The sequence below is a fragment of the Vanacampus margaritifer genome, chromosome 8 (assembly GCF_051991255.1).
Source record: "Vanacampus margaritifer isolate UIUO_Vmar chromosome 8, RoL_Vmar_1.0, whole genome shotgun sequence".
Lineage (NCBI taxonomy): Eukaryota > Metazoa > Chordata > Actinopteri > Syngnathiformes > Syngnathidae > Vanacampus > Vanacampus margaritifer.
This window is the reverse complement of record NC_135439.1, coordinates 3,906,983-3,931,167: the sequence shown is the minus strand read 5'-3', so window position 1 is coordinate 3,931,167 and position 24,185 is coordinate 3,906,983. Positions and strand designations below refer to the sequence as shown.

General features: G+C 38.8%; 1 protein-coding gene across 3 annotated transcripts in view; it reads right to left on the bottom strand.

Annotated features, from left to right (window-relative positions):
- Positions 1-24,185, bottom strand: part of slc12a5a (solute carrier family 12 member 5a) — a 151,972-nt gene that overhangs the window by 18,613 nt on the left and 109,174 nt on the right. For all 3 annotated transcript variants that reach the window (XM_077572853.1, XM_077572854.1, XM_077572855.1), the window contains 9 exons: positions 18,267-18,413; positions 10,901-10,955; positions 7,597-7,727; positions 4,239-4,486; positions 2,939-3,150; positions 2,698-2,865; positions 2,532-2,630; positions 296-353; positions 53-227 (listed from right to left, as the gene is read on the bottom strand). In XM_077572853.1, the coding sequence (XP_077428979.1) occupies positions 53-227; positions 296-353; positions 2,532-2,630; positions 2,698-2,865; positions 2,939-3,150; positions 4,239-4,486; positions 7,597-7,727; positions 10,901-10,955; positions 18,267-18,413 (1,293 nt within the window). The remainder of the gene's footprint in view (positions 1-52; positions 228-295; positions 354-2,531; positions 2,631-2,697; positions 2,866-2,938; positions 3,151-4,238; positions 4,487-7,596; positions 7,728-10,900; positions 10,956-18,266; positions 18,414-24,185) is intronic.

Sequence of the window (24,185 nt, the reverse complement as noted above, 5' to 3'; positions counted from 1 at the left end):
ACCGCGTCTACTTTTCTACCAGTATTTTCGAGGTGGCGGCGGGAAGACTGACCCGTAGCGCGGGTACGATTCCATCCTTGGCGATGGCCTGCAGAAGACGCGGCGCCCCCGTCAGGCTCTGCAGTCCGGCGCCGCAGGTGGAGAAGAAGGAGCCGATCACGATGACCCACGGTGACGGCCACGCCAATGTGCCAATAACCAGGTTCCCGTGCACGCCTTCCCCGAACCTAAGTCGGGGTGGGCAGCGTCAGTTTACAGAGTCACCCTGAAATCATCGCGCGGGTGAGGGACTTACTTGTCTTGGAGGACCACGGACTCAATGCAAGCGCCAAACAGAATAACGCTGGACATGTCTGAGCAGGTTTATTAAGGAACGTGAACAATGTTGATGACTGTATTTCTTCAAATAGTGTCTGTGTCAACTAAAGCCAAGCTTTTACTTGAGGGAGGCGTCAATTTGAGAGGAGGTCTTGACTCCATCAAAATGACAAAATGCTGGGAAAGGGTATTTCTTTTAGTAGTCACCATTTGGTGATTTTCTTCTCAACTGTGTCATGCTTTTATTCAAGGGAGGCGTCTACTTAAGAGGAGGTCTTTATTTTTACTGTATAAAATTCAAACGTAAAAGGATGCAGTTGGAGACAATGCTGTGGACTGCAAATCATTAAACAGTCGCTGCAGTGCAGTTGTCGACTCGATTGTAGACAGCCTGTTGGGCTTTAATTGGAGGGAGGCATCCATTTGAGAGGAGGCACTTGTTTGTACCAAATGACTGTAAAAAGGGTGGCACTAGATGATGTTTCTTTAAAAAGATGCAGCTATTAAGTGTAGTTATTTCCAGGTTTTATTGGATGGAGGCATCCATTTAAGAAGAGGCCTTTATTTGTAACAAATGCTCATGTACTATAAAAAGGGTGGCACTAGACGGTGTTTCTTTAAAAAGATAAATATTGCCAGGTTTTATTGGAGGGAGGCATCCATTTAAGAAGAGGCCTTTATTTGTAACAAATGCTCATGTACTATAAAAAAGGGTGGCACTAGACGGTGTTTCTTTAAAAATATAAATATTGCCATGTTTTATTGGAGCGAGGCATCCATTTAAGAAGAGGCCTTTATTTGTAACAAATGCTCATGTACTATAAAAAGGGTGGCACTAGACGGTGTTTCTTTAAAAAGATAAATATTGCCATGTTTTATTGGAGCGAGGCATCCATTTAAGAAGAGGCCTTTATTTGTAACAAATGCTCATGTACTATAAAAAGGGTGGCACTAGACGGTGTTTCTTTAAAAAAGATAAATATTGCCAGGTTTTATTGGAGGGAGGCATCCATTTATTTGTACAAAATGATCATGTAAAAGGTTCAGAGGTTGTTTGATGCTGATGACTTCAAATAGTGGCCCTAGGAAAATTGCATTGCCATTCACTTATTTGAGGGAGGTGTCAATTTGGGAGGAGGCTTTTAATTTTACAAATACTTACAACAGAACCTGAAACCATGGATGGATGTGAGGGGGACGCATGAGTATAAAACAAAACGACTTTGCAGTGGTTAATGCACTTAAAGACCCTGAGCTTAGAAATCGTTTTTTAGTCCGAGATAAAATCTCAGTGATTAATGACGTTGTAACTAATATCCTTCAGCTTTATTAAGTCACATTTGCATTAGAGGCCCGACCATGCGATTAGGAAACCTAATCAAATTTACTTAGACCCTACCAGCCGATTACTGAGAGACAAGATGGACGGCGCGCATCAGCACGCTGCGTGCGACTGCAGCAGCTACGTCACATTTCTGCTGGGACGTTACTCAACTGTTGACACTTTTATTTAAAAGGGGTGTCTATTTGACAGAAGAAGAAAAAGAAGACACAGCGCTGATGACTGTATTTCTTCAACTATATTAGACATTGGGCACATTTTTATTTGAGGATGGTGGTTTTTTTTGTTTTTTTTTTAAATCAGCTTAATCTCATTTTAGAATTTTGATTAATCACAATTAATTGCTTAATTAAAAAGGCTTTTTTTATCAACATTTTTTGTCCGCCAAATTTGACGAGAACCTGTTAAGTGTTAATTCTTGCAACATTTAATGTTATGAAGACGTCTTCGACATGTTTTGTTCCACTGCATGCTCTCATCCTCCTTTTTTTCTAATCAGTTGCATAATTTAAAATGGGAAAAAATGAGCCCAATATTTTGACATGAACAAATATTCTGAATGTCATGCATAAACATTTATTAAATACTTTAATGCATGTAATTATGTTTATTGCTCAAACATAACCTGTGCTACCTTAAACCATCCGTTGTCAGCTAAAGGATCATCTGCGGTCAAAATTAATAATGTGATGAATCTGCGTTAATACATGATTATTGATTAATGTGATCATTTTTTTGTGATTGATTAGTTAACGTATTAATTTTGACAGCACTAATTTTATTACAAAGTGCAGGTGCATGGGTGAGAATATCTACGTGGACCCATGCAGTACTGTTTGGTGTACTGCAGAGGGCAGCACTGAGAGGATACAGACAAGGGAGGTGGTGGTGATGGCGCAGATGGTTCCCACCGGGATGGACTTCTGAGCGTCGCGCAAGTCACCGGAGCGGTTGGAGCCGGCCATGATTCCTGGACAGAAGATCGTGAACGTCACCATCGAAAGCCAAAAGTCGAACCTTAAGCGTCAGTTGTTCACCTGTCACTGAAGGGAAGTAGATGCCAACCAGCAGCGTGAAGAAGCTGGTGATGTCGGCCAGCACGTAGCGGTTGGCGTTGGTCATAGGGTCGTCCAGCTCCTCCGCAGACTCCATGTTGACCCGGGCGATCAGGTCCCCTTTTTCGTAATACTTCGGAAACAGGTTCTCTGCAAGCGGGAACCGCCGTCATGACGACGTTCCATTTTTGTTCTTTGAAAAGTGTCGTGATCTCGCACTGACCTGTCCAGATGCCGCTGACGACCCCGGGGATGCCTTGGATTTGCGTCACGTTGTTGGCCGCAAAGTATTTGTCGCAGGTGGCGTTGAGCAGGGACGAGTCGCAGAACATGCTCCACAGCTGGGTGGTCACCGTCCCGTTGACCGTCTCCAGCGTCTTGGCGCACACGTCAAACGACTTCCACACCAACGTGCGGTTGCCCAGCAAACAAACGCTGCAGGAAGGCCAGAAAAAAGAAAAACTTTAAATAACAGAAACCGTGTACTCTTCGTTCTCCTCTTATTGCTGTTCAATGGAAATCTCTAAATTGGTCTTTATTAGGGGTGTCAAAATGAGTGCGTTAATTTAAAGTTCCTTTAACGCCACTCATTTTTTGAACGTGCAATTAATGACCGCCCCTTACTTGGAAAGCTTGTACTGGCGGAATTCCAGTCGCAAAGCAGTAGACACATCCACGTCAAAGTTTAGTAGTAATAAATGTAATTATAATGCATATTTGTGGAGACAAGTTGTATTTTACAATTTACAAAATGTGCAGAATTTTACAAGTTACTTTATGTTAAAGATTGGGTTTTTAATATGAAAAGAAAAATGCACTGAGCTGTCACCAGCGTCTTGCAAATGCAATTATGCCATCTAGTGGCAGAAAAATGACCTCGACACAAATCAATTTCCCACTCGTTTTTTTACAGTACGTCTTTCTAATTTTAACTTAATTTAATGAATCATTATGAAATTACGATATCAATTACTAAAAGATGCAGCCAAATTTCTATTAGTTTAACAATTTTTGCAGTTTTATGTTAACAAGAGTATGAAAACTATATATAATATATATTCATTTTATTATATAATAAAATTTTATTGTACATTTAGAACACATGTAAAATTTGACATTAATCGTGATTTAACTATTGAAGTCATGCAATTAATTTAATTAATTAATTAAAAATTGTAATCACCAATCAAGTGTCTTCAAGACACTGAGTTCGGACCAAAACTGCTCTCATTGAATGAGAGAGATTAGTTAGCACTATCAACTGTACAGGAAATGTATTTGTGTTATATTATTGTATATTGTTGGGAATGGATTTGTGATTTTAATGACTCTCATTTAAGGCTGTCTCAAGGGACTGTCAATGAAAATTACCGGTAGCTTAACTTAGCTAGTTGGACACATTTTACTTTGTAAGAGATAATAGATAAAGAAATACATTCAAATTCAAAACCTGACACCCCAAATCTTTTCTAAATGCTTATCCCCATGTTTTACAGATCATAAAAAAAACTTTTTGGACTTACGGAAAGTCTGGCGGCTCCACTGCCGTCTTGATGACGCCGGCGTAGACGGCCAGGATGGAGAGAATGACGCAGGCCAGGAAGACCAAAGCCAGCTTGTTGACGTACTTGACGCCAACAAACACCACGGTGGCCATGGAGGTGAGCAGGATGGTGCCGTACACGCGCATGTTGTTGAGCAGGGCCGCTTCCGCCTCCGCCCCCTCCAGGCCCTCCAGCGGGAAGATGGCCGCCTGGGGCATGATGTAGATCTGAACGAGCACGGATGCAGTGTTATTAGGATTGTTAAAAAACAAAACCTAAAATAAAATCAAAAAAGTTTACAAAATTAAAATCAAATACAGTTTAAAGTACTACAGCAGCTATAAAGGGCCCTCCCAACACTGGCCAGTGGCCACATTGGGGTACTTGCACATTAGGGTACTTGTATGTTGGGGTAATGCCACATAGGACAAGAACCTATAATATAAATATATAAATATAATATAAAATATAAATGTTTTTGCCAGCCTTCGTGTGTGCAAAGTTTCATGAACATTCATTAAAATATGACTTCTGTAAAAGGCATGAAAGGAATGCATTGTTTAAAAAAATTGTAGAGGCATTTAATGAAAATTGCACAAGAAATGTGTCAAATATTGATGTTCAAGGGAGGTCTGACATAGGTGGCTAATCCAGGTCCAGAAAGTAAAAACCCTGCCACAGTTTGGCTTTAGCACCAGGTGCTAGCTAACTAGCTAGCTAGCTCCCATGGTGCTTGTTTACCTTTTAGGAAGCTAGCTAGCTAGCTAGCATCAGGGGCTAAAGCCAAACTGTGGCAGGGTTTTTACTTTCTGGACCTGGATTTGTCCAGTTTTCACCCATGTTTAGACCATACAATACAATAATAGGTTAATATATTTTAATAAAAGAAAAATGAAAAAATGTAGGTCAAACGTAGGGGGCGCTACAGACACCTTTTTTGTACTCGTGTACTAACTTTAACCTCCTAAGACCCAAACTCGAATGCATGGCATGCATTTTTTTTTATTTCTCCTGGCTATTTGGGACCTGATGAGTTTAAAAACAGTGGTCGCTACCTGGTTCCTAAAAATAGCTACATTTATTGAATTTAACCAAAATCAGACACATCTTGTGTAGATGAGTATAGGATTAGAAAAAGAATTACGAAAAAAGTTTGAGTGTCACACGTCCAATCTCCTTCCACGGCCTGAACGGGGATTTACACTTGAAGGTCAGAGTCATACTCCTGCTGCCTCCTCCTTCACTGTGCAATTTCACCCACGAGTACAATTCTTCATTTTTATTTATTTATTTATTTATTTATTTTCTAAATGTGATGAAAGAGGTGAGACGAGACCTTGCTAGAGGTGCGAAAACACAACATCATCATCATGTCAGCACGGTTAAACAGGGTTCAATAAATTAAAAACAATGAACCCAGCATTGGATGAATCACAGTGAGGCTGATAGAGTGGGTAGGAAAAGTCAACACACCCCTGGTCAAATGCCAGGTTTTTGTAACAGACAAAAAGACACCAAGATCCAAATCATTTTCCCCCCACTATTAATGTGATGTATAACCTGTACAGGGCAGTTGAAGAGAGGACAAGTAAAAATAAAATACTAGGACAAAGTGGATGCGTAAGTATGCACACCCTCTCGTAACTGGCACTGTTAAGATGTAACCAATTCCATTTTAAGTCATGTTAAATCGAGGTTAGCAAACATCTGCCACCATTTAAAGTGCCATTTGAATTAACCACAAATAAACTTCAGATGTTCTAGTAGGCTCTCCCTGCCATTTGGTTGTTTAGTTTTTTTGCTCACTAGATGTGTAGACATTTTATATCCACTGTCTATAATCACAGAAGGAATTCTATTCTTTCCATGTGACCTGATAGCAAAAGCAGCGTATCAGTAGGCAAACATGTTTCCTGCATCACCGCAGTCGTTTCCCAAAATAGCAGCATTAGTTTCGCACGAAGATGAAACATATTCAAATGAGCTTCTTCTTTTTCTTTTTTTTTTTTTTTCTCCGAGATGGGCTCCTCGGGATTGTTATTCCACAATGAAATGACTATAAGCCAGCGTTGACCCAGAAGACAAAATTAACCTCCAGGCATGATCAAACTCTGCATTTCCATTAAAGACGCACGGACAAGAAGAAGACGAAGAAAGACAAACACACGCGCACACACGTGTGTGTGTGGTATGTTGTTAGGAGGGGACGAAAGCGATGAGCGATATTTCAAAGTGTGCTCAATGTGTCTTGATGTCCCCCCCAATGCAGTATTTGCATAATTATCCGCATGAAGATGGAGATAAAAGACGTCCCCCCTCACGTTTCATCAGCTGATCAACATTCAGCGTTGAGAGAAGGTCATGTGACAATTCAACGGCAAAGTCGGCATCTTCAATTCAACGAGGAGTCTTTGAAAGGGAAGCTTCAGCGGTGCTCGCTACGAGCCAATCGGATGCTTCCTAACGACATCCGAAATTAGACTGCTGTTTTACACAACAGAATGTATACGAGTATATTGTGACATAAAAGTATTCCTTTATATTATCATACCATTACTTTTATTTCTTAACTCATTTGGTCTTTTGTGTAATAAAATATAACAAAGCTATAAATAACAAATACAAGTACAAAATCTTCCAACAAAATTAAATTTGATTAAATGACATCTAAAAACGAAATTAATTTTTGACATTTGATTATATTGCTTTGCTGTTCTATGTAAAAAAGTGAATTAATAAACTATCAAATAAAATAAATGTATTCATAAAAGGACAATTACACACATGAATTCAAATAAAGAACAATTGAAATATAACTTCATATGAGCCAATGGGATGGTTCCTAATGAGGACATCCACTTCCTGCGACACGAGCAACACGAGCAGGAACGGACTTAATGGCGAAAAACAGCAGCAATTGAAATTATTGCTGATGTAATCCATTGTGACACGACGCTCTTGGTCTTGGAAATCCAATCAACATTTTCGTCTATCAATTGAATGTCGAGTCAGTGAATGTGAAGAGGGGCTGATTGGAGACATTTGCGAGGAGGATTTGTTGTGGCTCGTCTTTTTCAATTCAAATCAATTCGCGGTCTGCTCAAGAGCACTTTCCACAAAATCAAACAATACGAGTCACACTGACTTACATCCACTGAGATCAAATAGAGTTGAACTGGATTTTTAATACAACCAAGTATAACAAATATAATCCTAATCCAATATAATCATATAAAAAAATGTCAGTGAGCGTGGAAATAAGTGTGAATGGATGTCTGTCTCTGTTATGTTTACCGGGAGCATAAAAGTGAAAGGAAAGTAAGGAAACGCTTCTCACCAGGAGCAGCTCGATGGCGCCCAGGATGTACATGGCTCCGGCGTAGGTGGTCCCCAGGTAGAAGCAGATCCCCACCGCGCCCCCAAACTCGGGGCCCAGCGAACGGGATATCATGTAGTACGAGCCTCCAGCTGAGCAAACACACCAACACAACTTGAATATGTAATAGGACGATTGCGCAGTTATGTATCAGACAAAATGGCAGCTAAAAGACATTCATATCATTAAAAGAAAAAAAAAAAATCGGAATTACTTTTTTAAATCAATACTACAACATCACATTAAAAAGAAGTCAACATTCTAAATGTGCTAACAAAAACGAGTTTAACTCATTCAAACCCAAAAACGTGTAAATACATTTTTTTAATACTTCGTCCTTCACTCTCAGAACATATTTACATCTTTTATTTTTTTTTTTTAAAACAATGTTTTGTTTTTAATGCAAGAGCATAGAAGTCTTTGACGCAGCTTCTGACACGAAGAGATGGCTTAAAGCAATGGCAGTAATTAAAAAAACAGCCAACAGGTGGGAGCAGAGTATAAGAGATCAGTCAGGGTCATGTTGCAACAATCGCCTTCCCCCCCACAGTATTTTCAACAGGTTTGTAAATGATGATGAAACTTAGCTATATTCTAATGCTAAGTGCTCCAAAACGGAAATTGATAGAAATACACTTTTTTTTTCCCTGATGAAAGAAGAGAGACTAATCTTTCTTTTGGCATTTATAGCAATAGTACATAAAATTCTGTGGCCCTTGCAAAATCAGTCAAAATTCAGTAAAACGGCCGGGAGTGAAGGGGGTTGCTCCAGTGAAAATGGCTGGGAGTGAATGAGTTAAAAAAAAAAAAAAAGGTAATGGAAATCCACAAAGGTTGAATCATGATAATTTCTTTTTTTTGTTTTCAAATGGTCAAAAAATAGCTTTAATTTTTTTTTTTAATTATTATTTTTATTTAGCAATTATGCTATTGACTAAAGTGCAAGTGCTAGCCTAATAGCATAACTGCCAAGTCATTTTTCATTGTTAAAAAAAAAAAACTAAAACAACAACAAATCTAACATTATAGGCTATTATCAATAGGCTAAGGATATACAGTAGGTTAATACCCCACGATTTACAGGGGACCAAACCCGAGCCAAGACGGTTCATGAAGCCGAGTATGAGAGTGACACATTATTCCTATGGTTGTTATTTCCTATGAGAATTTTTTTTTTTTTTTCGATAAAAATGCCTGAATATATTATGTTCCACTTTAGGCTAGACTTGTCATATTGTGGTCAAACGTTTCTCTCCTTGCAGCCAAAAAAAGTGATCATTTCGTAATGAGCAGGGCAAATGCGGACCCTTGGCTGGCAGCCACAGTCTAATGTAAATTTCCAGGCTCAAGATTCACAATAAATCCTGCATTTAATAGATTCAATAATTACCACAAAAATGCATTGGAATCTTTTTAGAAGTAGCGTGAAAAATGATTTCCAGTCTGTCGGCAAATTTTAATCATCGCTCCGTTTGTGTCAGTATGATTATCTTGTAAAATTCATTTGACCAAATTAATGCTAAGGTAAACAATTTGTTTTCTGATTAATGTTGAGTTTGTGGAATATGAATTACGCAGGAAAATCCACCCGGGGCGGCCATTTTGCCACTTGCTGTCGACTGAAAATGACACCACAGTTACTCAGAGCTCGGGTAACGAGCAATCACAGCTCAGCTTGTGAATGTCACATGACCAAACTCAGCTGAGCCATGATTGGTGGTTGCCTGAGTCCTGAGCAACTGCGATGTCATTTTTAGTCGACAGCAAGTGTCAAAATGGCTGCCCCCTAAGATGGCAAAAAAACGAGTGAAATCAATCTTAAACATTTCTTGACAATAGTATGTTATATGTGACATCACTAGTCTAAATATGACATTCTGATTAATATAAATTTTGGGGAATATGATTTATGAAGCAAAATCCAGCTGTTTTTATCCATCTCAGGGGGCGGCCATTTTGCGACTTGCTGTCGACTGAAGAAGACTTCAATGTGGTTCAGGTCTCAGGTAACAACCAATCACAGCTCAGCTTCAGAAAACAGGTGAGCTGAACATTTTAATGGAAAAAATATCTGCCTCAAATAAAAACCAAATATCAAAATTTATAGAAACATGGTCTACGTATATAGAATTTTTTAACTTAATTCTGTCTGTTAGCAAGAGCCACTACATCGTGATAACTTACATTGATGTTTCTGCATTTGGCAATTTATTATTATATTATATTATTAGTATGGGATTTTTTTTTAATGGGCTTTAGGTGAACTGATGCACGCACGCACGCACATGCACATGCTCACCCACATACAAAAAAAATATATATATATATATATATGTGTATATGTATATATATTTAAAAAAAAAAAAAAGAGAAAGAAAAAAAAACATTTTATTTATTATTATTTTTTATTTTTTTAAAAAGGAGAGCAATGATGATGTCAAATCGAATGAACAATAATGAGCTCAAAAAAAACAAAACAAAAAAAAACAGGTGAGCTGTGATTGGTTACCTGAGACCTGAGCCACATTGATGTCATCTTTAGTCGACAGCAAGTGGCAAAATGGCCGCCCCCCCCCCCCAAGATAGATGCTGGATTTTGCTTCATAACTCCTATTCCACTAACACAATATTAACCAGAATACCATATTTGGACTAGTGGGGCTTCATAGAACATATTATTGTCAAAATCATTTTTTGAGGGGGTGACTTCCCCTTTAATTCATATTCCACACTTGCAATATTCATGCAAGCAGTATTGTTGATAATTGAATAATTGTTCATCCCTAGGAAAAACATTTGTGTAGCAATTTGCTGGTGTCACGCGGTGCCTCCCCCTGCAGTCGTACTTTCACTTATGCCTCGCTCGCTTATCTCTTATTATTGTGTTTTACCACAGCACTTGCATTTTCTAATTCTGTGCAAATGAAGTGAAAAGAAATAAACAACAAGCTTAATCAGCACTGTGCAGCTCCAGTCATCGTAATTGGCCGACACTTGCGCACTTCTCTTGCAGCCGCTCATTTCCCGTCACCCCTGCGGGCACGCCCACACACACACACACACACACGTTACCCGCCGCATACCACGAAACTTGCTGTTCAGACGGGCGGCCTAAATAGCATTTGTGTACAAAAACGGATGATTTTTAATGCGGACGTCAAGCTGTGCTCGCGCTAACTGGCCAAGTGTGATCGGCGACTAAAAAAAAAGGGAAATTTAGAAGCGGACTGGTGTCAAACGGCAACTCCGGCGTCTGCTCACCCACCTGGCACGACTCCATTGGTGGCGATGGCGCTCATGGAGATGGCAGTCAGCATGGTCTGCATAAAAGGAGAGAGGAAAAAAACTCATTTAAAAATCTCTCATTGAAACTTTCAACACTTTATGCTGTCCGGGTCAAGTTTGACATTTGTCATTTCTGTATATTTTGGGTCACTTTAGGGAAGTCGTCAAAGTTCAGGGTGAACAAATTACATTGAGGGTATTTTTTTTTTCTGCCAAATGTCAAAACAAGTTTTGTCTCTCAGATTGAAAATATCGCAACAGTTTTAATTTTCAATTTTCTTGACAAACAATTCAAACAAACTCTTTCTCTGAAACAAAAAAACATTTTTAGTTATACGTATATAGTTTATTTTTTTTATTTTTTGAGGGGAGGATAAAATACAAGGGCAACAAATTTGGAGTTAAACGTTACAGGCAAACAAAAGTGCATTTTGCCTGGATACATCAATCAACCTAAAATATTGTCACTGCACAGCTGCATTTTCAGAGTTTCTTTTTTTTACTGAAATATTTTTGGTGTTTTTGAACTCAAAATATAAACATGCCATTTAAAAAAAAGTGGAAAATTGGGCTAAATAAGAAAGAGCTCAATAAGCTAATATGTTGCTGGAATTATTTAACATTAAGGTAAATTCACAAATTCATTCAATTTGTTTGACTTTGGAGGCATTTTTTGCAACGAGATCTTTGGATGAAACTGATAAATTTTTAATCCAAAATTTTGGCTTAAATTCCCAGGCTGTTTTTTTAATTTTGGGACATATTTGCCACAAAATATGCTGATCTGTTTTACTTTTTTTTTTTTGTTGTTGCTCGAAATTCCTTGACGTATTTTTTAGGGATGCAACGATATTTAAAAAATCACGATACGATAAATATCACAATATGAACCTCACAAATACGATAATTATCACGATATTGTGGGGGGTTGGCAATATAAAAAAAGCTCACAATAATGTGTAAAATAATGTCAATAAATAAATAAATTAATTTAATTAAATTTAACAAAAGCTCATATGGGGGGGGGGGGGGGAGCACAATATTGTGTTTGTGTAACATAATAACAGCAGTGATGGAGAAGTAGGCTTGGCCATGTCGTCATGTGTTCCTATTGGGTTAGCAGCGCAATGCATCATGGTCTACGTAGTTCACAATGTTGTGTTTGGCTGAAGCGGGCCAAAAGTAATGTTTTTTTTGACGGAAATGTCGAAAAATATTTGCTGGTATGGCTGATTTAGAGGAGTGATAAAGTGGCCTAAACATTCCTAGTTAAAATTAAACTGCACTAATAAACTAACCACCGGAGGGTGCTAGAACAGTATAAATGAAATTGGGTTGACTTTGGAGCCTTTTTTTCACAAAAATTGTGGTTAAAAATGTTTGATTTTGAGGACTACTTCCTTAAGACAAATTTTAAGACAAATTTTGGGGGGAAAATGCCGTAGCTTAAAAAAGGCACAACGTACTGAACTACTACATACCAAAAAAGAGTCTTTGAGCTAAAAAACAGACTTGACCTTCATTCTTGGATGACCAATGACAGTGACTTCCCCGTTAGGATGGAAGACATTTGCTAATATCACCTCATCTGTCCCCATGAAGGTTGTAATATGGTTAGCGGCACCTGAGGGCCCGGACCAGGACGATCCAAGTGACTCTGTTCCTTCCCCGCTAATCTGCTCCTAATGAGGCCACAAGCTCTTCTCTCGCCGCAGCAGATAAGGCCGTAATTGTTTAAGTGTTTTATCTGATGGCGCGCAGAGGTAGACCCGTCGCATACGCAACGCTTGAATCACAAAACGGCGATGGCGGGGCTGCGACAAATCTGTCTGGATGTTGAAGGTGGCGCTTAAAAATGGAACTTTTCCTCCGTGGCAGCCTCCATCAACAAAATTGTCAGACAAGGTGACACCGACCACCGGGATGTCTCTCCTCCTCCGTCTCATTTTCAGCGCTGTCATTTTATCGTGACATTCGGTCAAATCCCATTTGGTGACTTCTACCAGCGTCACACGTCTTCTCCATGTCGTCCTCTGGCTGTCAGGGACATGATTAAATATCATCAATCAGCGGATGTCTTTGACTTAGTGGACCGCTCTGTCCTATCGGGTCAACACCCCACCTGACCTCCTGCCGGGAAAAGTACATTAGGATGGAAAACAGTGTACATGTCGATCTGAAGCCTTGTGGAAAATACAATGACCTTTGGAAGTCCTCAATGGAGTATAAATATTGCGCATTTCAAGAAAAAGTCCACATTTTACGTAGCATAAAGTCCAAATATCGCAAGACTTAAGTTTCAAATATTGATTTGGCTATATTGATATTCATAGAAAAGTAATTTAGCAATCAAAAGTTGTAAAGTTTTTAAAGTTTTACTAGTATGCAATTGCAATATTGTGAGAATAAAGTTGCATATTACAAAAAGTACGTTTGGATTTTAAAATACGAATAAAGCACAAAATATTAGATGTGAAAAAGTGACATTTTTACAAGTTGATAATAATAGAGGATAAAGGGGGGAAATAGATACTGTGCAGAATATAAAAATAAAGGAAATACATTATGAAAAAGTCAACAGTTTCTGAAACTAAATTTGTAAATAAAAAATAAAAAAATTGTAATTCTATGAGAATAAAGTAAAAATATTAGGAAAAAATGTCCTAATAAAAATCAAGAAATAACTAGAATATAAAAGTGTATTACAAAAAAGGATTCACAATTTTCCGGTAAAAAAAAGTCAATTTTGTAAGACTGAAGTTAAAATACGGCAACATTGTCATATTACCAGAATAAAAATATATATAGAGTATTTACCCATTAGTATAGTTGCTATTAGTCATATTTGAATGTTGCAATATTGTGAGAATAACGTTGTATATTACAAAAAGTACGTTTGGATTTTAAAATACGAATAAAGTTCAAAATATTAGATGTGAAAAAGTGACATTTTGCAAAAAACAAAGTTGATATAAATAGAGGATAAAGTTGCATATTATGAGGAAAAAAAACTGATTCTGTGCAGAATATAAAAATAAAGGAAGTACATTATGAAAAAGTCAACATTTTCTGTGACTAAATGTGTATATAATATGTGTATATAAGTAAAAAATATATATTGTAATTCTTTAGGAATAAAATAAGAAATGTCAAAATATTGTGATGATAAAATCAAGAAATTACTAGAATATAAAAGTATATTACCCAAAAATAATTCCCAATTTTCCAGGAAAAAAAATTGTGAGTGGGGAAAAAAACCCTTCATTTTGTACTGTAAGCCTGAAGTTAAAATATTATGACAACATTGTCATATTACCAGAATAAAACTAACAGCATAGTTGTTATTAGTCATATGAATGATGTTTTCAAGAAAAAACAAACAAACATTTTTATCGATTTTGTCAGAATTTTGCAGGAATAAAGTCAAAATATTCTGACAATATTATCAATACACAGTTGAGATTTTACAAATCACATTTTTAGACGAAAGAAGCCAGAATTTTCAGAGAGAAAAAAAAGTCACATTTTAAGAGAAAGAAAATATCTCAATTTTGGGGGACTAAAATCTTAATATTAGGATAATAATGTCAAATGCTTGCGACCTATTTCAATTGTCTTTGTTTCAATTGCTATTTATTTTCCAAAACCGTCCGATTGTTAAAAGCTGCTCCAAAAAGCCTGCCATGAAAAGTTTCACGAGCTCGTCGGCACTGAGCGCAAAGGACACTTTAGGTCTGCTCGCATCCCGACCTAACGCTCCTATTTGGCCTTTGGTGGACCTTGGAAGCGGAGAGGAGATTGCTTTTGACAGAAGAGTGTCCCGCAGCACGAGAGCCCCCGCTTCATTAGCACGCTTCGCTACGCCCCCGTTGTCAGATGATTTCTTCCGTCGTCCGCTGCAACATCAGCAGGAGCCCACTGGCGGGGGAGACGACGTCCCGGCGAAGGGCAAAATGGACTCTCAGGTGTCGGAAAGTCACATCGTGAAGACACGCACGCACGGAAGCCGGGCTTGCTGGTGCGTTGGGGAAGGGATGGCTCGGGGAATCAAAAAAGCCAGCCAGGAAATAATGAAAAAAGGCGTCCAGAAAATTGAGGAAGCGTAAGAGACCAGAGTAAAAGGGGAAAAAAGATTAAGCATTCGCATAGAAATGAGCCCCCCCCCCCTCCCTTCCCAACACCACCTCCAACCCCCCCTTCACCACCGCATTCAGATTCAAGACCTGCAAGTAATGAGGACGACCACACAACAAACGGCCTTCCATCTAGGATATTAAAGCTCATTGTGCGCAAGCCCGCTTTCATTATCTGCGAGAAAAATGTGCAAGCAAAGAGCCAGCCTAGTGTGTGTGTGCGTGTGTGTGTGTGTGTGTGTGTGTGTGTGTGTGTGTGTGTGCGTTTTCATTGCTAACCGCCAATTGTCACATCTATCGAGCGATAAAGAATGCAGTTGGTTAAATGTCCAAAATGCAGGAGTTGTGAAACGTGATGGGATGATGGAAGACAAAAGACAAAAAGGGAAAAAGGCAACGTATTAAGATTATTATTATTATTTTGGCAATAATTGAAAAAACAGAAACACTATAATTATCCAACTTCTTTTTACCAAACATCATTTATAATAACATATATTTACATTAATATATATTGATTTGTTTAGGGGCAGCATGTACACTGTCCAGTAGGACGATCATTTATTTTTTGGTACAAAACATGAAACTGTTTAAACATAAAAAACAAATAAAAAATATTTAGACAAATACAATTCTTTGAAACACAATTTTTTTTAAAATTAAAATAGTTATTTTAAAATGTAAAAAAGATGTAGAGAAATTTAAACAACTCAAAAATTAGTATTAATAATCTCTTTTTACGATTATACTGATAATAATAATTGTGGAGTGTAAAAATTGCAATTGCAATTGAAATCCGATTAATTGCACAGTTTAGCGTTGTATATTATGTGGGAAAATGTCGTAATTTAACATGGAATATCAAGAATATGACAAGAATAATAGGGAAAAAGTTATAATTTTTACAGTTTTACTGTAACGTCAAGAATCTTGAAACATAACTTTATTGTTCTTGTTATTTTGAACCAAATTATCTTATTTGTAACATATCGGCAGTGGCTGTTGTTAAAAATAAAAAAAAAATTCTACCGGTCAATCAAAAGTGGAGGTCATGCTCTCAATGAGGCTTAACTGAGCCGCATGCCTTTACTCACTATAGGGGATTGGGGTGGGGGGGGGGGGGCATGTGTACACATGCATAGGAGCACACACGCACACTACAGCCCCCCCGAGGGCTGGGTGGTGATGTGTTATGTAAGGAGCACAGGAGTAGAGAGAGATGGCGGGCGGGGGTCCTCGATCACCGTTCATGCTCAGGCTTATCACCCTGGGGCCTCTGCAATGATCTCAGCAGTGTGACTGATAAGAAGCACGCCTCTCCCAGTGTGGGTGTGCGTGTGTGTGCGTGCGTGCGTGCGTGCGTGTGTGTGTGTGTGAGAGCGTGCGAGAACGAGAGATGGAGAGGAAATTTGAGTGCGTTTGTGTTGCTGTCAGTGCGAGCCAGCTCGGAGCTTGTTTTTCCTCTCTCTGCACACTGTTTTCATCATGCTTACAAGATCAATATAAACTGGGATGGATGGGAAGCAAATACGAGCGGCACGCAAATCGCGCTCGTGTACAAATAGAAAAGCGGGGGAGGGAAAGGGTTGGGGGGGGGGGGGGTGCAACGTCAAGAGCGTCACGATTGGGGGAAACGTATTGATGCTGTGCGCACACGTGTGTGTGCGTGTGTGTGTAGGCTAGTTTGCCACGGCGGGGATTTGAGGGGGTTGTTCTATAAATACACCCGGCGCTGGAGGAGAATCTAGGCTGCTCACACACACCAGCACACACACACACACACACACAAACGCGTACAAAGCGACACACATTTACACACACACGCCAACGTACAGTCCTGACAAAATGCTCAGTGAAAGCGAAGAGAAGACACGCGAAAGCAAAACCCCAAGAAGGAACAATTTTGATTTGGGTTGACATGTTTCACGAAGGGCAGCGCGGTGGCCTAGTGGTTAGCATGTCAGTCCTACAGTCAAAAAGGCTCAGGTTTGAATCTTGTGGAAATGCAAAAACATACATTTTAAATTATTTGAAGTAAGGCCTGATCGATTAATCGACCCGCCGATTAACTCAGACATTTTTACTTTTATGTCCTCGAACCATTTACAGCAGTGGTCTCAAACATATGGCCTGCGGGCCAAAACCGGCCCATCAGGGGGTCCGATCTGGCCCGCAAGGACACAACACAAATGGCAGTTTTTCACTCAAATAAACTGTCGCTAAGTTTGTCCACTGGAGGGCGCACTTACTACTATTTAAATGACATTCTGAAATCTGACTCTTACTGAGGATTTCGTGCAAACATTTTGCGCTCATTTTTTTTAAAGGAATTTCAGATTTTACCCTGCAATAAGACTGTAAGTGTGAATAATTCCAGAAAGTATATGTAATAATTTGCACCAACAGAAAATATTTTGACCAGTTGTTGGGGCTTCACAATTACAAAATCAGCATAATCGTAAAAAAAAAAGAAAAGATTAATAATACAAATTTTTGAGTTGTTTAAATTTATACATGTGTACCTTTTTTTTTAGATTTTAAAATAACCAATTTAATAAATTTGGTTTGATCCAAAAGGAACTTTCATAATTATAGTGTTTCAAAGAATTTTTGTACCAAAACATAAATGATGATGAAAAATAAATGTTGCACTCCAACATGAATAAATAAATATATATTAATATAAATACATATTATTATAAATTCAGTTTGGTCCAAAAGGAACTTATATAATTATAGTGTTTCTATTTCTTAAATTGGTCTTAATATTTTTAAATGCTTAAACATGTTCTTGTTTTGTACCCCCAAAAAAATAAATAAAAAATAAACGTTTGAATAATCATGATTTCAATTATTGCCAAAATAATCGTGATTATGAATTTTTCCATAATCGAGCAGCCCTACCAGTTGTTATTCAGGGCTTGTTAGGCTATGGATATACTGGTCCGGCCCATTTGAGACCAAATTTGGGCGAAAGTGTGCCCTAAACGAAAACGTGTTTGACACCCCTGATTTCAGCATTTGTACACAAGTAAGAATGCTTTCATTAGTTATTATAAATAATGACCTAAATCTATTCAATAATCTTGTATCTCTAATACTGTAAAATAAAATTTGTTGATATGATGTCTGTGTTTCCCGCAATTGTCTGGTGACCAGTCCAGGGTGACCCCGCCCACTTCTCTCCCCAAAATACAGAAAGGAAGTTCTCACGGTGGTGCAGCACATGAAGACGATGACGAAGGTTCCGATGATTCCGCCGATGCCGACCAGCCAGGTCATCCTGAGGAAGAGGATGACGCCGAAGATGTTCTGGATGCAGGGCAGGTAGACGCCCATCAGGGTGCCAAGCTGGGGAGCCTGCAGGGGGACACAACAGTGCGGGGGTCAAAAAAAAAGGCAAATATACAAAAAGAGAGAAAAATGATGGCAAATGCTTTACTAGATTCGTGCTTCAACATTTTTCATTCTTGTTTCGTTACGACTTTATCGATAATGTTATCGTTACAAAATTCTAATTTTGTCAAATGAAATGAATTCTTCTTGAAATATTTGGCTTGATTCTTGAGATAACCACTTATTTTAAAAACGAGAACTATTTTTTATAATATATAGGACATTTTTCTTCTCAATTTGAACTTTTTTTTTTAATGTCGGACCTAAATTGTCATAATATTGAGACATTATGCAAGTAAATGTACAACTTTCCTGTCGTTAAGAATTTTATTCTTTATTCATAATGTTACAACTTTTTTTCTTGTTCATAATATACCACTTCACGCTTTATTCTCGTCCTACTCTAACATTTTAAAATGACTACTTTATTCACGGAATGTATGATTTTATGACGTTTCCTTGTGATATTGAATTTATTCTTGCTAAATACATTATGTTTTTTGTAAAATTGATTTTTTTTCTTGTAAAATTCTGACTTACCCAACACACATAAAATATCATTTTATTATTATAAGATTATGTTGCTGCGCTTGGAAAATAAAATAAAATAAATAATAAAATAAAATAAAATAAAATTTCCTATAAAATATGACTTTAAAATTCTGACTTCTTTAGTAAAATTAAATTTATTCTCACAATACTTTAATGTATTCATAAAAAATAATCAAATTTTTAAAACTTTTTTTTTATGTTACTACAGCCGTACGTTTTTAATAATTTTGTATGAGCATATTTGAATGAAAATGAAAATTTTCTTGTAAAAAGTGACCTTTAATTTGAAAGAATAAGACTGATTTTCACCACCTATTGTGATTATACATTACATATCTTGTTTAGTCAGCAGGAACCTCCAGGCCAGCTAAAACAAAACAAAAAAACAAACAAAAACATTTTTATTGTGGAGGGTATTGATGTTTATCACACCTTCCAAATACCTCAAAGGAAAACATTTTCAAAGCTGCTGGCACCAAATCAATGTTCTTTGTCCTCCATTTTCATTTCATTCCAAGCTGCTCGCACTCGCTGCAAGGCTGTAATTAACCACTCAGATTGTTCCACTGACGGGTCCTTGTGGAGGGGGGGGGTTAATATATGGACTCTTAACACACATCAGCCGTCAGGTGTTGGCCTGTATCGTGCTACATAAAAAATGCAGCTCATGAGGAGGTCGGGCTGGATTTTTGCTTTAAGTAAATGTGAGCTTCTACTGAAATATCAAAGAGGATGAATGTGCTATTTTTAGACTCTTTATTCAAATTAAAAGCAGATTTGAGGGGGGGGAAAATGCTGTGACACAGGCAGGTGAGGAGGTGTATCTATTGTTAGGCTTTTAGAAAAAGGAAATCAAGTGTGTCTTTGACATGTCAAGAATACAAAATAGTGAGTAATCACTGCAGATTATTTTTTTTTATGTGCTGCAAAAGATGAAGAAATGTGACATTACAGTAGATTCACACACAGGAGAACACCTGTGACAAAAATTCAGGTAGCACTTTGCTCAATTGGGGTCAATTACATTCCATTTTACAGAATTTATTCAACTTAAAGGGGAAGTCAACCCCCCCTCCCCAAAATAAATAAAAAAATAAATAATATGTTATATGTGACCTCACTATTCTAGACATGACATTCTGATTAATATTAAATTTGTGGAATAAGAGTTAGGCAGCAAAATTCAGCCTTTTTTTTTTTTTAATCCATCACAGGGGGCGGCCATTTTGCCACTTACTGTCGACTGAAGATGACATCAGAGTTGCTCAGGTCTCGGGTAACAACCAATCACAGCTCAGCTTCAGAAAACGGGTGAGCTGTAATTGGTTGTTACCCGAGACCTGAGCCACTGTGATGTCATCTTCAGTCGACAGTAAGTGGCAAAATGGCCGCCCCCTGAGATGGATAAAAACGGCTGGATTTAGCTTCTTAACTCATATTTTACAAATGTAATATTAATCAGAATGTCACGTTTAGACTTGTGAGGTCACATACAGTAAGACATATTATTGTAAAGAAAATATGCTACAGTAAAAACATACACTTAACGTCTACTAACCTAGGATAAACTTTGCTCTTCTGTCACACACAAAGGTCTTCCCACAGTCATATTTCATTATTATTATTGAATCACATTTTGAATAATGAATAAACGTTCCGGCTTGACGAAAGGCCGGCAGACAGAGGAGCTTCCGTGTTGCACAAGATGTGCAAACACGGTTAACGGAGAAGGCTTACGTGAAGTCTGAGAAGAGGAACGTGGCTTCATGTCCACAAACAGATTTGGCGAATGACGACATGATTGAAAGGACGCGCGACGATACGGTGAAAAAGTCGCTAACAAATTGAACACTTGTGAATGCATTGAATCAGTGCGCTTGTTGGGAAGGAGGCACACGCGCTTATCAAAAGTGCTGCTTTTCTATTTTCTTTCAATTGCTGTTTCATTTGCGGACAGCGGACTGCAGTTCTGTTCACACCCACACACACACACACACGCACACACACAAAATCGGCTCGGTGAGCGGGCCGGGAGCTAGCAGCAGCGGCGGCGATGATTTCCCGTGGGAGCTAGCCACCGTGAGCGCAGGGAGGGCAGGCTGCTGCACAGCCACAGGTAGGCCAGCAGGGCACCGCTGAGCAAGCTGCGAGGCAACAGCTGCCCACCGAGGGGGGGCAAAAAAAAAAGGGGGGGGGTGTAGTCAGGCCGCAGAATGGATGGCTCAGGTGGGTTAGATGTGCACCCTTTGATAAATTTGCCAAATTGCACTTCCTCACGCTCTGCCTCTCGCCACTAGCCTCGCACCAAACGGCACTTTCATGTACACTTGGAATAAGACTCACTTCCATCAAGCACTTTGGTCCAGTTTGGTGTCATTTCCAAAAGTGAGTGTTAAATTTGCTATTCAAATATTACAGGTCGCAGAGGTGTAAACATTTAAGTGTGCGGGATTACAAAAGATTGTTCAGGGGTTCAGATGGTGTGTAGGTAGATTTTTATTTTAATTTTTTTTTAAGTCTTGGTGTTCTGGCTATGACGCCCCTGTGGACTGTGGCCAACTGAACCAAACCATGGGTGAAAACGAGGCTTTTAACAGGGATGTGATTTGACCAAAGTGAAATTATCTGAAAATTTAGCCGGGGGTCTGGGGGCCGCTGGCAACCAGCTAGGCAAAACAACAGCATAAATTTTCAATGTATATTGAACTATCCCATATAAAATGGCAGTTTTAGTCAACTCAAAATCAGTCACATTCAAAAACATTGGACTGCCTTTGCTTTTAAAAACTATCACTGAGAATATCATCATATCTGACTAATGTGACTACTAAGTTAACACATAAATAATGTTGAAGAGTTCAAATTTCATGAACAAATAATTGTATCATGACCAAATGAAAAGTAACTCATATTAGAGCATACCACAAATGTCTTTGTTATAGCAGAAGATGTTATCTGTCGGAGTCATGTGCATACACAATGAACTACTAAAAAAAATAAATAAAAAAAAATCGGAATTTTTTTTTTGGGGGGGAGATAAAAAAAGCGGAATTCCGCGAATTAGCGGAAAAATCACATCCCTGTTTTAAGACCTTAAAAATGTTGGAAATTTGAGTGTTTCCCATTTTTACAGCTATAACATCTTCCTCTCCTCTGGGAAGGGCAAAATGTTGGCCTTTTTGTCCATTCATCCAGAAGAACCTTCATTTTTGTTCATCCCAAAGGTGTCCGACAGGCTTGAGCTTTTTGACTTGTTCCTTATCAAACCCATTCAAGCATGCTTTTAAGGATCTTGGTTTCACAAAAAAAGGACATGCCATCCAAACTGCAAGCATACCATTTGTCTGGTATATCTTTTGAAATAAGATGCAGAGGGCAAACTAACTCAAGTATCGAGTCCAACTTGTGATGAATTCACTGATTGTTGTCAGTTTTGCGTGGAAACAAGCGACCATAAACAATCGGTAATTCTCTGCCCAAGAACAGCTGATTTTCCAAAATGGGAGCACCCGAGCTGTTTCAAGTCCATTGCTCGGCTGAACTTGGTGTTAACCACATCATGAATTTTCAATTTACGACTATCGATCTGACAATTTTGGGATCAGATAAATGACAAGAATCAACTCTTAACACAATCCAGACCACAAGATAATCACTTAGAAAAACCTTTATGAGACAGAGAATCAGGCCTTTTTTTGAATTTGATCACGAGAAGGGGAACATTCTCAAAGACAACAGGTGTTGCAGTTTTTCCCTCCTATTTTTTAATTTTTCAATTTTTATTTTGGTCACACACCTTGCAGGCCGACAGTCTTGCTTCCTGTTTGCCTGCGGACATCTAGCCAAATGCAGAAACCAGCACTGTTGACAACCTGAGTCCAATAAACAGATATTGTAGTGAACTCCCTATCCTTGCTACACCCCCCGAGGTAAAGAGGAAATGGAGGCCGACAATGGACGATTATTTACATCTCCGGGCGACGGAGCAGACGTTCCAGAAAGTCAGGATGGAACGAGTTCCATCACCTTAATGACTTCTTATGGGATTATTCCTGCCTGGAATCTACCGGAGGCCACTGCTTGGATCTCATAGATATGTGGAAGTAACACCCATGCGGCACGCTCACGTTGGATTTCCAATTTGCGCGAGGGAAGAGGATGTAATTAAATGACGAAGGAATTAAACGGAATGGAGGTAGGGGGGGAGGGGGGGGGGGCGTGGGCGAGCTTGTAATGCCGCCGCCACGCTCGACTGGACAAACAGGAGTCGATAGAACAAATGTGTCCCTGCTCAGGTGTGCTGAATTATTAAAGAGATAGCGAGAAGAGAGGCCAGCCAACCTCAAGCAGACCTCCCACCCAACCCCCCACCCCCTCATCCCGTTATCACCCCCATAACCTCACGCCGGTGCGATCCAAAGCTGAATGTCCTACGCGGTGCTATTGGCTTTGAGTATAATCATGTTAAGTTTAAACTTTAAAGACAATTTTGTTTTCAAAATGTACGGATCCCGAGCTAACCTGTCGGCGTGCGCGCAGCTGCAGGGAAGCTTTTGCCTTCACAAATCCACAAATTCAGGTCAGCTGTAAACCCGCAAGGAGAAATCTGAGCTAATAATGTTTTCACCTGGCCAACAAAAACCTTCGGGATGAAACAAACGACATCTGCGGGGAAACGATTTATGATGCATCTTGACAATGAGGTCATTAGGAGAGTAAGCAATGAAAGCTAGTTGAAAAGATGGCAGCAAATTTAAAAAAAACAACAACATGCTTGTCAAAATGATAACCAGATTACTGGATCATTTTGACTGAAAAAAAAAATGGAAATTTGTAACATCCATGCAAGACCAGTAGTTGGTGACATCATTTTGTAAAGAGTTTTCCGCCCGGGTCTCATCCCAAGATTGAATTGATTGAAGATGTATCACGCGATACCAAAAATCCCGGTTTGCACCTTGGTTTTGACTTTTGGGATCCTTTGCTGTCACCGTCAGTACTTAATCTCTCCTGTCCTGTTTGTGAGGGCGCTAATCCCTAAATGGTGGTAGGTAGAAGCAGTGGCGAAGAACTGGTGTCTAGACACTATTGGCGAAAAACAGTCGGCAAGTTTTCACTGTCACTCACATATTGAATATCGTAATATAGCACTGAGAAAATTTCTGACAACATATTAAATATCGT